This window comes from Theobroma umbraticum, unplaced genomic scaffold, assembly GCF_002168275.2.
Source record: "Theobroma umbraticum cultivar Fairchild unplaced genomic scaffold, ASM216827v3 scaffold_30.0, whole genome shotgun sequence".
Lineage (NCBI taxonomy): Eukaryota > Viridiplantae > Streptophyta > Magnoliopsida > Malvales > Malvaceae > Theobroma > Theobroma umbraticum.
In genome coordinates, this window is record NW_018397254.1 from 12,532,790 (window position 1) to 12,549,695 (window position 16,906).

At 31.5% G+C, this 16,906-nt stretch overlaps 1 protein-coding gene and 1 pseudogene across 2 annotated transcripts; both read right to left on the reverse strand.

The window, feature by feature from the left end:
- Positions 1-1,978: 1,978 nt before the first annotated feature.
- On the reverse strand, positions 1,979-6,126 carry LOC110412109 (nudix hydrolase 13, mitochondrial-like). Its single transcript, XM_021422565.2, has 6 exons — positions 5,442-6,126; positions 5,268-5,348; positions 4,287-4,401; positions 4,068-4,151; positions 2,679-2,828; positions 1,979-2,358 (listed from the first exon to the last, which is right to left on the reverse strand). Exons 2-6 carry the CDS (start codon positions 5,336-5,338, stop codon positions 2,164-2,166), a joined length of 615 nt encoding a protein of 204 aa, XP_021278240.1. The 5' UTR covers positions 5,339-5,348; positions 5,442-6,126; the 3' UTR covers positions 1,979-2,163.
- Positions 6,127-10,935: 4,809 nt separating this feature from the next.
- On the reverse strand, positions 10,936-13,758 carry LOC110415639 (pentatricopeptide repeat-containing protein At4g21065 pseudogene; annotated as a pseudogene). Its single transcript, XR_016351415.1, has 2 exons — positions 11,779-13,758; positions 10,936-11,177 (listed from the first exon to the last, which is right to left on the reverse strand). The product of XR_016351415.1 is annotated as a pentatricopeptide repeat-containing protein At4g21065 pseudogene (transcript).
- Between the last annotated feature and the right edge of the window lie 3,148 nt (positions 13,759-16,906).

Sequence of the window (16,906 nt, forward strand, 5' to 3'; positions counted from 1 at the left end):
CAACGCATTTGGTCACATCACCTGCCACTTGGCTAACTATCTCATCTACAACCCAACCATGCTTGTAGGCCACATAAGCAAAATGTAATACTTGTTAATGGGACAAATGGTAGTTATTTTTTCGTTAGTCTTAAGGGTTTATTTCGCTTAAAATAAAAGTTCAAAAACTTGCTGGAATGCAATAAAAGGTGAGAAGCTATATAAATAATCGTGTATAGTTCAAGAGTTTTTGAAGGTATTATGCCTTTCAACTTCAAATATTTTTTCTCTCCAACCTGTTCTTAAAATTTTGAAAATCAAAAATAATGATTTTGTATGGAATATGTAAAGAATTTAAAATTAAGTTTATTTTAGTAAATACTTGAGCAGTTGATTAAGTAAATCTAATTAAAAGTAAATTGAACAAAGATGAAACTTTTAAATAAAAATTCAAATTCAGAAAACAAAGATACTTTTCAACTTTTCTATTTTATTGTCTATCAAAAAAGTGTTTGGTTACATAGAAAATTTGATTGTCTAATAAAATACATAATTTATTCACCATTTTACTCTATTGTTTAGATTTAAAAGAAAAAAACCTTGATTGAGGCCTACAATCACGAAAATAGTATACATAAAAGAAGATTGTGTAATAAAATGGATAATTTATTCATTATTTCACCTTGCGGTTTAAATTTTTTTTAAAAAAAAACTTGATTTAGATTTTGTAAACAAAGATAATTTCAGTTTTTATATTATCATCTATAAAAAAACTTTATTGGCTACATAGAAAAAAGGGGAAATTGATTGTCTAATAAATGCATAATTTATTCACCAATTCATCTTATAGTTTAAATTTTAAGAAGAATAAAGAAACCTTGATTGAGGCCTACCATTACGAAAATAATATACATGAAAAAATTGAGTGCATAATAAAATCAATAATTTATTGACATAATATTTAAAAAAGTTCTTGAATTATTTTAAAAAATTTAAATAAATTTTTATTCTTTTATTACATCAATCAAGTCCATATACTTTTTTTTTTGCTAAATAAGTTTTTATGACTGAATGTTGACTCACTGTCATTAATTAAAACATCACTTCTCATTTTTATATCATGTGGTGCTGAAATGACATACATAATAGATGATGGCATGACATGTCCATATGATATTTTTCACCTTCTACGTCAATACCACGTGATAAGAGTTAACTAACTATTATTAGTCAAAACGCTATTTGTCAATACCACGTCAGTAATGCCTATACGAAAATAATACATTTTATTGTAAGGGAAAACACTACTATATACCTAGAAGTAGACATTCATGTGATCTATGTTACACATCATGGAAATAATTAGAGAAGCAAATATGTTGAATTTATAGCTATTAATTTGTTTTCTTTAGAATAAAATATCTCTTTAAGCAAAAGCAACATATTTTGAAACTATATAAGTAAATATAATAACATATATTAACATAAATATTACAGCCATCTCTCTTGCTTTGTTTTCTAATCATCTTTTTTGTCTTCTTAATTAATATGAATAAATAACCATACTTAATAGCATAATTGAATTATTTAATTAACTTTTATATTCATCTTTTTGAAATTAAAAATTATAAAATATTTAGTCATATAATATTTTATGTTTAAAATTTAATTAAAAGAATATACAATATATAAGAATATGTATATATATATATATATATGAATAAGATAATAGATAAATAAGGATGTGTATAAATTTTATGCAAAATAAAAGCAATTTTTTCTATTGATGAAGTGAATTTTGTATAGTATAACTCGAAGAAAATAATTGAAAATTGCAAAACAAAGAAATTTAAGAAAATAAAAAAGAAAGAAGATTAGAGTTAATTAAAATTTAATTGTATAACAAGAAATGCAGTGCATTTTCTGGGTTGAAAGCTAATTGCAATCAGAAAAGGCTGTGTGTGGCACTGAGAAGCAGGAAAATGGTGGTTTGACTAAAAAAAGGAATTCCTTTTGGGAGGGGAATCCATTAATTTAACAAAGACGCCTACTTCATTTTCTTCTCCGCATTTGCTAGTTTTCACAGAAATGTACAAGAAGAGGAAACTAGAAGACTGAATATGACCCAGTATTCAACAGCTAATGATGGCAAGCAGCTAAGTGATAACATTTGTCTACGACTCATTAACCCTGCACAATGCACTTGGTAAAAGACATCTGATGCTCTGCTAGGGCATCCGCCGCTGGGAACATAGGGAGATCCGCCAGCTTTTCTGCCCTCCCACTCATGCTGTCTTTCTTCATGCCGGTCAAGAATACTTGAAGAGCATCTCTCATCCACTCATACCGGCAAAATTTATACGCTTCTTCTGGGGAAAGCTGCAAAAGACAAACAATAATAAGTCATCAAACAGTTCACTCATATACATAGTTCAGATAGAATTATATGATTAAATTGGCAGAAAGTGCTAGGTACTAATCAAGTTCTACTGGTCATAAAGGCAAATCCATCTTCTAGACTGTTCCCCAAGCATGTTAACAAATATAATAACTGCCTAGAAAATGTTGCACTTCGAGCATTGCGAAGATCATTTATCATTTTATGTAAAGGCAATCTTCTCCATATGGCCAATATGTGCGATGTGCGGTGCCAGGTTAGATTCCTAAAGTCTAGTTAAACCTTCATTTTTCTTACTGACCCATTTCCTCTTGTAAGTAGTCTGCTCTGCCCATGACTCAAGTTCTTCAGTCACCTCCAAGGCAAATATATAACCTCTACAGCCACCTTCCAGGCTGCAGCTGTTCTGTCTGCTCTTGCTTCTAAACTCCCAAACTCCCAGTTGATTCTCCTGATTCAAGTGAATGGCTCCATTATATATTGAAAACACAGATTTATGTAAACAATGTCAGCCCAACATCATAACATGATACATCATATGCACCTGTTACTGTCAGCACGTAGCAATGATTATGTGCAGTTAAGTACAAGAATAAATACAGGTACCTAAATATTGGAATGAAACCTCATAAAATTTTCTGCATTATCAAACGTGGATATGTGTAAAAGATTACAAGACCAAAGTAGAACCCATTCCATTTTGAAATATGGAAGGGGACAATTGAAATATGGAAGAGGGCAATTCAAAAAGGGAATCGTTTTAGATGCTGTTGAAACTTGTGCACCAACTACCGAACCATGTGATTTAGATGAAGAAAGGGAAGCAGCTATACAGCTTCATATTCGCACGAGTCATGAGTAGCATATATATTTCAACAGCTCATGCTTACTGAACTTGCAAAGAAAAGAAACATGTGCAGGATCAGCATAACAATTTTGACTGCAGCAAGCGGCAGACCAACAACGTATGGTTGCCTCCAGTCACAATTTCCTTTCGAAGATAATTTCATCGTTTTCCGTTTCTTTGTGTGACCATAGTCAATGTTTTCATCATGCCATAGAGCATATCTGATAACTAAAACTTATTTGTATCCATATTCACAAGTAGATTACCATTTTCATCCAATTAAAGACCCTCAACCTGCCAGTACTGACGGATTATAATTGAAACCAGTTGAATTCTTTCACTGCATACATCTCGGAAGAGACATATGTTGAACAAGAAATTTAGATGGATTAATAAATCAAACAATATAGATTAGCCAGAGCCAATCAATGAGCATTAGCTTTACCAGTAATTTAGGAACAAAAAAAGGGTATTAAACACACTTCAATGTAATTCTTCTTTCAACTTCAAGTATGAGTCGCTTGTTCTTCTGCATAAGAATTAAAATCTTTTGGCTTGGCTGGACGTGACTTCTAAAGTTTAGCCTGAATATTTTCCATTCCCCAACTACCTTAGCCAACAGCCCTCATGGCAATTTAGAAAGACATTATATATTCTCTAGATTTCTAAAAGCGTCAATTTAATTAGAAGGAGGAGAAGAAGTTAGATAACTCCAGTATCCATAATATGATTATTAAACAATTGCTTATAAATCCTGATGACACATTAAATGTAATCAGCAAGTGTATTCATAATAGAAGTTAGGCAGTCATGCCTATGCCAAGAAGGGATACTGAAACCTACATCAAGTATTCCTTTCACTCCGGCTTCCTCCAAGGCCTCACGACATGCAGCTTCATGAACTGTCTCATCATCTTCCCATCCACCCTGACCATCACATAAAATAAAAAACCTTGACATCAACATTTCCATCCATAGTACGGTTCTCATATCAGTACATCAGATAGAATAAATTGTTAGATTCCAATGCGGGAACAGAGGAGTGGGACGATAAGTATATACCTTAGGGAACACAAGATCATCACGATTTGGCGTGGATATCATGAGAACAGTAATCTTGCTGTTGACATTGCCGTTTCCATCCTCAACATCTTTCTTGAGTCTGTATGGAATACACCTGTTTTTTGCACCAGAAGGAACAACTGAGTAAAAAGACCATAGAGGCAAAGCAGCTATGCAGATGTTTATGTAAGAAGAATATGCATCTATAAAAAGTAGTACGTGAGGTAGCAGCTTAAAATATTACACCACTTCTAAAGTTTCCAATAAGTCAATCTGTAAATGATATTTCGCACTTGCTTATACATTAAACCGAAGGGTGCTTGTTACCTGCTTTATTTCAAACAAGTAATTAGATCAATTTCATCGTTTAATTAGACTCCCGTGTTAATTAACCCAGCCAATCCTGCTTCTTTCCACCTCCACCCCAACCACCCCCTCAAGAAAAAAAAAATACTTTAATGCATCAAATTATTCTATCTTATCTTTTCCGTATAAACGCATGACCACAGGTATCCTAATTGTTTTTATTTTTTAGTTTTTTCAAAAAGTCCTTGTAGGAAAAATGGACGTGGAGAAATTAAATATCAAGACAACAAGGGGCCATAGAAAGTCAATGCAAGGGTCCATCTCTGTTTTAGTGTCTATAGAGAAAATTGACATAAAAGCAAAGGAACAATCATGTGAACCACAGTAATTTGGCACTTCTGTTTTTTAGCTCTCTTTTCTGTTTGAAAGAAGCACTAAGAAAAGATGATGCTTGCCACTAATTCTTAACACCCATAAGGAAGACATGGACACCCTATTCAGCTGAAATTATGTTGTTATTATCAACACTAAGAATAAGGTACTACAACAGCATTACTTGTTAATTTTCACAGGCTAGAGATGTAATAAGAAAGGCAAGAACAAGAAGCAGAGCATAAGGAAAGAAATTAAAAAAAAAAAAAAGAAGAAGAAAAAAGTGGTGAAATTTGAGATTACCCAGCAACAAGCCTCAGATGATCCTCGTACCGTTGTCTGTGTCTCCCTTTTCGTGCCGTTAGAAACGACATGGTATACCGTCTGCAGCATCCCAAGATACATAAACAAAAGAAAGATGATTAATTAAGTTATAACAAGAGCAGAAGATTAGAAATGCAAAGAAATAGTGGTTACCTGGATTGTTATATTGGGTGATCAAAAGCTGCATTCAGTGAGAGAGAAGCAGAAAATCCTGACCTTTTAAGTGAAAGCAACAGGGAAGCTTTTTGGTTGAAGAACAAAGCAATGAGAAAGCACAAAGAATGAGGAACAAAGTTGGCATGCTCCGAGCTTTTAATAGGAAAGAGGAGGAAACAAGCAAGTCAATAACGGCAACGGTTACAATGATTTTTATTTTCTGGTAAGAGTTTTAAACAGAAGAGAATGTTGGAGCGCTCCTTCACAGAAATTGTCTTGGTTTACCAGCAGGACAAAAAGAGAAGGTTTCAGCGGGGACCAAATCAACGGAGCTACCCTCAGCCAGTGTTTTAAAATTCCTGGTACTGCTGTTATTCAAAACTGTGACTTTTGTGGGATGATTGAATCATGAAACGCGATCCTCATCTTTTCCTCAAAGAAATACTTTCCAGTGTTTTCCAGTCTGCTTTCTTCTAATCTGTTGTTTTTATAAGGCGAAGGCCGTCGTCTATCATGGAATCATCCTCACAGGGCCTTTTCCACCGTCTAATTTAAGTTGGGGAACGTCATGGAAGGTCCCCTCTGACTCATCATTGCTTTCCTTCAAGACTAGGAGTTGACTTGGGCAGGTAGTGAAAATCTTTTCCTTTAATTCAAATTGGCTTTGATTATGCATTTTACACGCAAGACTTGAATTGAGGAATACTTTTGACAAATAAAATACACCACCATCTTTGTTAAGTTTGAGTCATTATTTCACACCCATATATTTAGTTTAAAATATACAATCTCTTAAAAAAATATCTTTCATTAGATAGCCGTTAGTTAAATATTTCTGTTAATTTAATTTTGTAATAATATTAAAAAAATAATTTTATTTTTTATTAATTCTAAAAATTATAAATTATAATTTTTCAAAAGAAAAAAAACACTCTTACTTTACCTTTTGCCTGTCAACCACCCCACGATCAACTATAGTCAGGAGAGCCAGATGAGCTCTATTGAGAGCACCCATCGTGGTGCTCCCTATGACTTTGGTTTAGTGTTTCTGGGAGCATCGGTCTGGCGCTCTCTAGGAGAGCACTGGGGAGCACAATTTGGTGCTCTTTGGGACGGTTGGTGCGGGTAAGCCTACATTACAATCGACTTGAAAAAAAAAAAAAGAGTGAAAAAAATTATTTTTACATATTTCATATTTTGTTAGTTAACGCTATTTACATGTTTGAAGCAGATTATTTATTTTAAAAACTATTAAATTCGAATGTAATTATGAAAAAAAATTAAAAAATTAGTGCATTTTATCTTAAAATATGTAGACAAAAAAGGGAGACCATATCTTCCAAAATGAAGGAAAAAGGTTTATGTTTTCTTTTAGGCAAAAAAGAACATAAGGAATAACATATGATAGTATGTCATCATAGAGGAGAATAAGAAGCAAAAGAGAAAGGTGCCGAGAGGAAACAACAAAAACACATCCATCAACCAGCGTCTTCAAGAATTGTCCATTACTTATGGCACCAAAATAGTGGTTAACGAAATTTTGTCTGATAATTATAACAACTAAATAATTGTAGATGATACATATATGAATCCAATAGAAATTATAGTTGATGTAAATCCCCGTCCTGTAATACAAGCCAAAGGCGTTTACTCTGAGGTCAACTCCTGATAATTTTAAAAATAAAAATTTAAAAAAATGGCAATTCGGTTATAATATCCAACTTGGCTGGAAATCAGCCCAAATGTCTAACCACGTGAAAACTTGGGGGCCCATCACGCCCTTATCCAGTCCAGTCGGTGATTACCGCAACCGACGTGTCAATATCCCATCGTCAAATTTAATTCGTTAATTTGTAAGTTGCTAGTAGGTATGCATGAATTACATCACATAGGCATAGAAAATTTTGGAGTTGCAATAATATCTAGGCATGCCTTAGCTCTTTGCTCATAAGAAAGTTGAAAAAGGAGGTTTCAATTGTGTTGTCACACTTAACGTCCAAGAGCGCCTAAATGTTCAGACAGATGGGTTTGTTTGATGAAAGTCAACACGAGATCCAACCAAGTAAGGAACCTTGCCCTTACCCTCTTCATTTCTTTAACCAATTTCCTATAAGACCCTATGAAAGGAGGAGGCAGAGCTGTTTGCGGCTGGCAATCACCCTTGACACACCACAATAAGTGTTTTGGACCATCGAGATGTTCATGGTCCGACGGTAACACGTGGTTTAGGGTTGATCTTTATAAAAATATTCCTATTCTTTTAATTTTTAATTATAATTTTAAATAAGTCTATTAGTTTTTGAAATGAACATTCCGTTTTAAAATGATATCTTTCGTTAAACACATAAGTCTAGTTATTAATATTTTTATTTGTTTAATGATATTATAATATTAAAAAGATAAATTTATCTTTTATTAATTTTAAAAATTACTATTATACAATTTTTTTTAAAAAAAAAATAAGGAAGCACCAAGCTGGTTGCTCCTCTCTCTTGGGGAGCACTAAATCAATGTCTCTAAGGGTGATCCCTTCCCTTGAGGAACATCTATCCCCTTGGGGACGAATGAAAACGTTGCCAATCGACAACATTGTTTGAGAGAGAAAAAAGAGAAAGAAAATATAATATTTTAGTCATTTCATTATTTTTGTTGACAGTGTTTATATTTTTAAAACGGAGTGTCAATTTCAAAAGTTAATAGACCCGTTCAAAATTATAATTAAAAATTAAAGCAATAAGGATATTTTACCCAAAAATCAAAAAGGGAGTTAGGGATAAAGGGCGGGGAGAGGGGTACTGTTCCCACATAAGACTTAAATGAACCAAAGCCACCTCAAATCATCCGTAAATTCTTTAGGTTAAATAATAGAATTTAGAAAAAATTATCAAACAAGTTAGTTGGTAAATTATGTAAGGAGCATATATTCTCACTTATTTTACATTAGATGTAATGCATTTTTTATTTTCAATCTCACACTTTTATATTAAAATTTAATAATATATTTTTAATCTTAACAATATATTTAATTGCTTTAATCAGGTTAAACTCATTACTTTAAAATATTTCAATGTTAAACAATAAGGTCAACACCATATAATAGTTAATCAAATGCGTTAAAAACTATTTAATTATAATTAGGTATAATGCTTGAAAAAACTTTTAAACTATTTAAAAAATTTTAAATAAATCATTATACTTTTACTACTTTTAGTAAATCCATGTACTTTTATTTTTTATCTTTATGATTAATACATAATTAATTATCATTAATCAAAACATCATTTGTCATTTAGCATCCACATAAGAGTAACTTGACATTAATGTGAAAGATAAAAATGTCGCATGATCATGTCATCACATAACATCATTATCAATTATGATATATCAATAGATCACATCGTAATTAATTATGACATGTCATCATGCCACATCAATGACATGTGTCATAGAATGACAAATGATATTTTGATTATGTCAATCATTAATCATAAAATCTTATTTGTCTCAAAATAAAAATATAAGAACTTAATTGAACATAACAAAAAAATAAGAGTTTATTTAAAATTTTTTCAATAATTTAAGGACCTTTTTACGCATTATGCCTTATAATTATAATTTATATTTATACAAGTATATGGCAAAAGAAAATTAAAATTTTCATAAAACTCTTAGCCATACATAGATTCGTTAGTTTATTTATTAGGTTTGTTTTTTGATTTATTTTATTTAATATAATAATTACATCATTCTTATACACTTACGTCAATATTTTAAAAAATGTTAATTTCAACTATGAGTATTTCTACCTTTCTTATCGTACATTTATGTTAAATTTTTTAAAAAATTATATTTATTTAACATTAACATTTTAAATATTTTATGTGAAAAGTAATTCTCAGAAAAATATTTTATGTAAAAATTCTTCATAACTAATTTGAGAAGATAAAAATTTATTAATGATCTTTTTAAAAATACTTAATATTGATTTTTTTATTTTAATTTATCTAATATGATTTTTTTTTTACCTTTATTCTTTTATATTTCGGTCAAGATTTTAAAAACTCTAATTTCAACTAATAGTATTTTTATCTTTATTCTCATAAATTTAAGTTAAATTTTAAAATATGTTATTTTTTAACATTAGCATTTTGAATTTATGCTCTAGGATTTTTTGTAGCTAATTTGAGAAAATATGAATTTAGTTTATATCTTTTACAAAAGCAAAAAATAAAGTTTTTTAATTTATCTATTATGATTTCTTATTTTTATATCCTTTAGCCTAGGCGTTTGACCCACTATCGATAATCAATAAATACAATGCTTTTACAAGGTTAAGCATAAACTTTGTCCTTTCAGGGATATGACACAACTCTATGCCTTTTCAAGGATATGACACAATCTCCCTAATATTTTAAGGTTAAGTTAGAACCTCAATGGTTTTCAAGAATCAAGCACAACTTCTCCTCTTTTACAAGGCGAAAAACAAGGATACTTTTACAAGGTGGGTTTTGCTAAGTACAAGTTTGTAAGAGTTTGAATGATAATAAGAAGAGTACAAAAGATAAGAATGAATGCGCAAAGATATCAAGTACAAAGATAACTTAAAAGCTTGGTGAAAGAATGTAGATTTACTAGCTCTAACTTGATTCCTCTTTTCTCAACTAAAAAATGCGTTAGTGAACTTCTTTCTACACTTTGGTGTAGCAAAGAGTTGTTTTTTCCCTCCAAATAGGGCCTAACGGCCAGTTTCTGGAACTTGGGATTGATCCCTATGAAGGGGGGACCGATTTCATAGGGATCCATCCCTACTAGGCAATAAGGATTAAGCTATGTTTTATACTTCTCTTTGAACCTAAAACATGACATTTCAAAGGCAAATGCATGAAAGTTTTTAACATGAAGAATTTAACTGTAAAATTCATTCAAACAATTTTAATAATTTTTGTCATTTCAAAATTATAATTATTTTAAAATTAATAAAGTTAATAATTAATTTTTTAACATTAATATTTTAAATATTATATGTAAGAATTATTAAGAATTCTTACTAGTTTTTTTTTGTTCTTGAAAGACATGTATTTCATTGCAAATGTACAGTTTACAAACTTTTAGAAAGGCATGTATTTTATCTAAGAAATTAAGAATTCTTACTGGTTAGCTTGAGAATATACAAATTTCTTCAAAAAATTTTTAGAGAGAACTAATATTGATTTTTTTTTTCATTTTAGTTTATCTTGTATAACATTTTACCTTTAATTTTATATATTTACATCAAGATTTTAAAAATACTAATTTAAACTATTAGTAATTTTATTCTTATTTTTATCATTTACATTAGAATTTAATAAATGTTATTTTTTAATATTAACATTTTAAATATTTTATATAAGAATGCTTACTATATACTTTGAGAACATATAAATTTATTTATTTTTTTACAAAATATGAATTAATTTTAATCTTTTACAAAATGAAAACTAATTTTTTTTATTTGTCTATTGCGGCTTTATTTTTTTTTCTTATAAATTTATATTAAATCTTAAAGAAACTTATTTGAAATATACACACTTGTAAGAAAGAACAAGAACCTCATTTTCACCATGCCTACATGTACTTACCATTGCATTGCGAAATTTCACCAAGCAACCTCAAAGCACGAGCCTGAGTGAACTCTTCTCTTTCCCCATCAGTTGCTGTCGTCATAGAATAATGCGAGCACCCCATTGAGAAAATCTGTCACAAAGTGAGCCATGGACACCTGAGTATCGGCCAAAATAAAGTTTGCGAGTGGTTCTTGGAAATAGAATAAAATATAAATAATTATTAAATAATTTGATCCATGGAATGAAATTGACACACTTTAATATATTTTAATATTTGAATTATAATTTTTTTTATAATGTAAATGAGCTTACATTTTCCAAGAGAAAGTTCCCAAATGAGTTGGGGAAAAAAGTTACTATCCCTGGTTAATATAATTTGAGAGGTTTACAAGCAACCATTTTCCGTCGATGCGGCCTTTCCAAAAAAAAGCAGAAGCCATTGGCAAGTAAAATACTAAGTAGCAGAAGACATTCCTAGGCAACGCATTCGGTTTGAATTCATTTGATATAATATCTGCAAATTTACAGTTGAGATTGACAGCATCCAGGTTGCAAGAGCATTACTTAAGCAAAATTTCCATGCTTCTTGTTTTCCTCCACATTAAAGAATTAAAGAAGTTCACTTATTTTGTTACAAGGGCAAGTATATATCCAGATAACTCTTGAAACTAGAACAGCTACATGCTTGAAAGCAACCCAAAACATACATGGAATCCAATGTTAACATATACCTGCAGAAGATGGAAGAGAGGGCCAGAGAGGAATATCTATTACCAGTAATCCTGGCAAGAACAAGATCCCTTTCTAAAATGATGGAACCGATTCCGATCTCTGACAATAATTTCTCTGTCAAACTTATCTGAAACATGTTTCATGAAACAATGGCAATCATAACAAATTCGAAGATTCTTTATGACCCTCAAGGTCCTTCTATCCTTAAAGCTAAGAAGGGCAAAAGCAACAGCCAACTTTTCACTATGATAACTAAGACTCTGCTCCTTCTCCTCCTCTTCAATGTCATGTAACACGTTGGATATATGGGGACTATAACCTTCAACTCTAAGATCATCAATTATTGAAATCAAGAAATCTTTGATTTCCTTGGATTTAGGATGTGAGTTATCTCCCGAAACAAACTCGTAAATCATCTCCTCCGCACTCAGCAAACTATAGCCAGGATTCTTCCCAATTCTCTTCTCCCTCATTGAATTTCTCACGTCTGCTTTATCAAGCCATCTGCCAACTCCACCGTACGCATTTGATAAAAGCACATAATCACCATCATGATTAGGGTCAAGCTCATAAATCCTCTCCTTTGCTTTCTCAGCCAACTTAAGGTCATTATGTTTCACACAAGCTCCAAGCAAAGTCCTCCAAATAACCGCATTCAGCCTGGCAGGCATTCTATCCACAAATTCAAAAGCTTCGTGAAGCAACCCTGCACGACCGAGTAAATCAACCATACAACCATAATGCTGTATCGTAGGTTCCATACCATAAACCTTCTTTATACTATTAAAAACTCGCCAACCGTCATCCACAAGTCCGCCATGACTACAAGCCACTAAAACCCCATTAAAAGCAACATCATCAGGCTTCAAACCAGTTTTTTCCATCTCATAAAACACTCTCAACGCTTCTTTGCCGCGCCCGTGAACAGCCAGCCCGTTAATCAACACCGTCCAAGTCAATACATTTTTCACAGTCATTTCATTAAAAACTTGTATAGCATTATCAACAGAGCCACATCTAGAATACATATCAATCAACGCAGTCCCCAATGAAACAGTGAGTTTCAACCCAGTTCTTGAAACGAAAGCATCAACCCATTTACCCAATTCCAAAGCACCTAAGCTTGAAACCGCAGATATTACACTAAGCATGGTAACTTCATCCGGCTTAAAACTTTCCAGTAACTGCATTTCTTGAAACAAACCCAAAGCTTCGTACCCAAAATTATTATTTGCAAAACAAGATATCATACTAGACCAAGACACCAAATCTCTCACACGCATTTCACCGAACACGTCGAGTGCCCCCACGACTGATCCAAGCGAGCCATAAAAACCAATCAGCGCGTTTTGTATATAACTGTCGGAAGCCAAACCGAGTTTGATTACGAAAGCGTGAGTTTCGAGGCCTATCTGGAGACGGGCGCAGGCTTTAAAAACAAAAGGGAAAGTGAAGTAATCGGGGGATAGGCCGCCACGGCGCATAGTGGAGAAGAGAGAAACGGCATGAGAGGGAGAGGAGTGAGCGTGGGCCCGGATGAGAGTGTTGTAAGCGAACGTGTCAGGGGAGGGAATGAGAGCGAAAAGACAGCGTGCATAGGATAAGGATTCGGGGGCAGAGGCGGCGCAGGATAGCAAGAGAGGACGGAGGGAGAGAGGGTCATTTTGGAGGCCGGTTTTGATGAGGCGAGCGTGGAGCTTGTACACATTATTCATTGATAGATGAAGACATACGCATTATCGATCTGTCTCTTTAGATTTTTTCATTTTTCTCTTTTCCGATTTCTGAGGTTATTTGCCCTTCGGCCAGTTCGTCTAGAAGTCCTGGCTCTTGCTGGGCTGAGAAGATTCACTAATTTATTTATTTTATGATTTTATGGAAAAATATTGGTTGTGCTGAAATGATTCACTAATTTATTTATTTTATGGAAAAATAAGAAAGAAAAAAACATTAAGATGTTGAGAGTGAGATTTGAACCCACTTTATTTTATTGAAAAATAAGAAAGAAAGTAATTTATTTATTTTATAGGAAAATAATTTTAAGGAAACTGGCTGTACTGAGAAGACTCATTAATTTATTTATTTTATGGAAAAGTATGAAAGAAAAAAAAAGTTTTATGGATAATATATTTAGTTTATGGAAAAATAACAAAGAAAAATTTTCCATACCAGTGAGTTTTGAACCCACTTTATTTTATAAAATTGAGATATTGAAAAAAAAAATCCCTTTCGGACAAATATTTTAATCTGGCGCCTCAGACCAACTCAGCTATCTCAACCAATACTATAAAACACTGTATAAATCACAGATGAAGCGAAGTGTGGATTTCTGCCACTCTGGGCCAATTGATGAGAAAGAAGAAAAAAATAGAAAAGGGAAAAATAGATGAAATATTAAAAAGAATTTGTTTGAATCTTTTTGAAGTTATAGGAAATTTAAAAAATCAAAATATGTTGAAAATTATGAATTAAAATATTGTTATTTTTGTAAATATTAATATTAATGTATTTAATGATAACCTTTCAAAAAAAATGTATTTAATGATCAAATGAAATTCGGAAAAATATTAAAAACATAAACCAAAGTTTAATAATTAAAAATTTCAAAAAGCTAATTTTTAATTGAAGGATAAAAGTGATATTGTTGTACTTATTACTTGCATATTTCTTCACATGAATTTAATCAATCAAACATCCTAACAATATTTTGCTTCTATTTTTTTTACGAATTAAATTATAAAAAGATTTATATTTAAAGCACCGTTAGTGTATAAATTTTAAATTCTTAAATTAAAAAAACAAATATTCAGAATTTGTCTTCATTTTTCTCTGTCTTTCATACAAATAAAAAGAAAAAACTGATGCAACAAATCAATTCAAATCCGAAAAATCTTTCATTCCAAACTTGCAATAATATTTTGCAAAAAATATACCGATTTGTCCAACACAAATATCCTATTAAATTTAGTTAGAACATTAATGTAATAATAATTACAGTATAGAGAATAGCAATTTTCTTTTATAATGAAAGACTTGGTTTAACATGGTCTTATTAATCAGTGCAAATGGTGGATTTGAGACAATAAGGATGATTGACCAAGATGTGATTGGCAAGTATTTGGGCAAAGCACCCTTATTTGGTCCGAAACAAAGCTGTGAACAAACTGGGAAAATTGGCAATTCAGTATCTAACTCCCTTCAAAAAAATTGAGCCATCTGCTATATTTATGGATAGCAAACAAAACGCAAGAAACAATTTGGGTTAGGAAAATTTTGGAGATCGTATGAGTAAAGAAAGCAATAACGAAATTCAAAAAGGGTCCTTACAATTGAATGCCTAACATTCTCTTCTATAATTGCATAATTAAAAAATACATATAATTTTTTAACATTTATTAGTAATGACTCTTATATTTTTTTTGAAAATTATTCATTTGCAAAGTAACAACATATAATTCACTATATAGAACTTATACTCACTCTATTTTTAAAATTACTCATTTTTCTTTCATTTTATTTTGACAAAATAATTATTTCATTCTCTCCTCCTGTTTCATTCCACCAGCCAATTGAGGGGACTTCGGGAGTGTTCGTGAGAAGAGTATTCGGGGAGAGAGAAAAAGTTTTTTTTTTTTTTTTTCTTTCAAAAGAAAGGGAGGGAGAGAGTCGGGCAAGTGGAGGAAAGATGGAAAAAAGAAGAGACTGGAGAAAGGGTAGAAGGAAGAGGGAGAAGTGGAACTGGGAGTGCCATCACTACCAATGACGTAGCAGATGATAGAAAAGAAGAAAAGAAAGAAAAAAAAAAATACAAAAATAAGAAATAAATGGGGAGAGGATTTGGTAGTGGGAGAGAGAGTCACGAGTAGTAGACTTGTCAATATGGGCCGACTTGGCCAGCCCGGCTCAATTTCTTGTGGTTGAAAATATATAGGTTGGGTCATACCAGCCCATATTTTATATGAACGATAAAATTCTTAATCTAATTTACTTTTTGCTAGTCCATAGGTCAGGTTGAGTTAGTTTATTTTTTTCAAAAAACATTTATTTTTATTCTCCATCAATAAAACTATATTATGATTTAGTTCATAAATTAAATAATAAAAATATATTACAAACAAATAAATTACACCAAACATAAATAAGTAAATACATTACCTCAAACATAAATAAAATTTCAATCTTTAACATAATTACATAAACTACAATCCCATCAACATAACTACATAAATGCATAATAAATACTCATAAACTTCAAGCCTAATTAATATTTTTCTCAATCTTCATCCTCAATCAAAATATTTGAATCTTCTTTGGACAGCAATGATGTCTCCAAGTCCTCATTATTATCATCTATATTCATTGGCATCAAAGAAAAAGATATAATGAATTTGAATGTTAACTAAAATTATTAATTTAACAAGAAAAGATTAAAGATATTAAAATATACAAAATAAACAATACCATCGGCAGCTAAAGAAAAGCCATACAACCCATTTTCATGGCAGAGGGAACTTCTAAACTTGGTGAGAACATGACCACCGATACTAAAAGTAGACTCTGATGCTACTGTAGTAATCGAAATCTCAATACATCTCGTGCCATAACAGAAAGATTAGGAAAGCGCTTAGCATTGTCCCTCTAATAATTAAGCACATCCAAGTCTTCAAACACTTCATAATCAAGCTTTGCCTCATCTAAATAAACATTCAACTTAGACTTTCCAGCAATAAAAATTGTTTCATTTTGAAACATTTTAAACTCCTACAATTTTTCATCTTTGGAGACATATTCTGATAACCTCATCTTCATTATGCAAATTCTCATTTAAAATCGATTCAATTTTTCAAATTTGCACGAAATACAAGTTGGAAGTTGGATAAGATGAACTAGATATCAAGTTTGTAGTCTCATAAAAGGGCTCCAAGAATTCACAAATTATCATTACTCTCCCCTATTCCTCATCAGATGGATTATATTTATAAGTTCTATCAACAAATTAGAGACTAGCAAAGCTTTTTGATATTTGATTGCACTTTCAAGCATCAAATATGTTGAATTCCATGCAGTTGATATGTCTAAATGTAACCCAACACCTGCATCAATACCAACGTGTTGAACACATTCTTG

Coding starts and splice junctions, on each gene's coding strand:
- LOC110412109 (XM_021422565.2), bottom strand. CDS start 5,338: ATGTCGTTTCTAACGGCACGAAAAGGGAGACACAGACAACGGTACGAG. Junction 4,402..5,267: donor CATCTGAGGCTTGTTGCTGG/GTAATCTCAAAT, acceptor TGCAAAAAACAG/GTGTATTCCATACAGACTCA. Junction 4,152..4,286: donor ATGATCTTGTGTTCCCTAAG/GTATATACTTAT, acceptor TGTGATGGTCAG/GGTGGATGGGAAGATGATGA.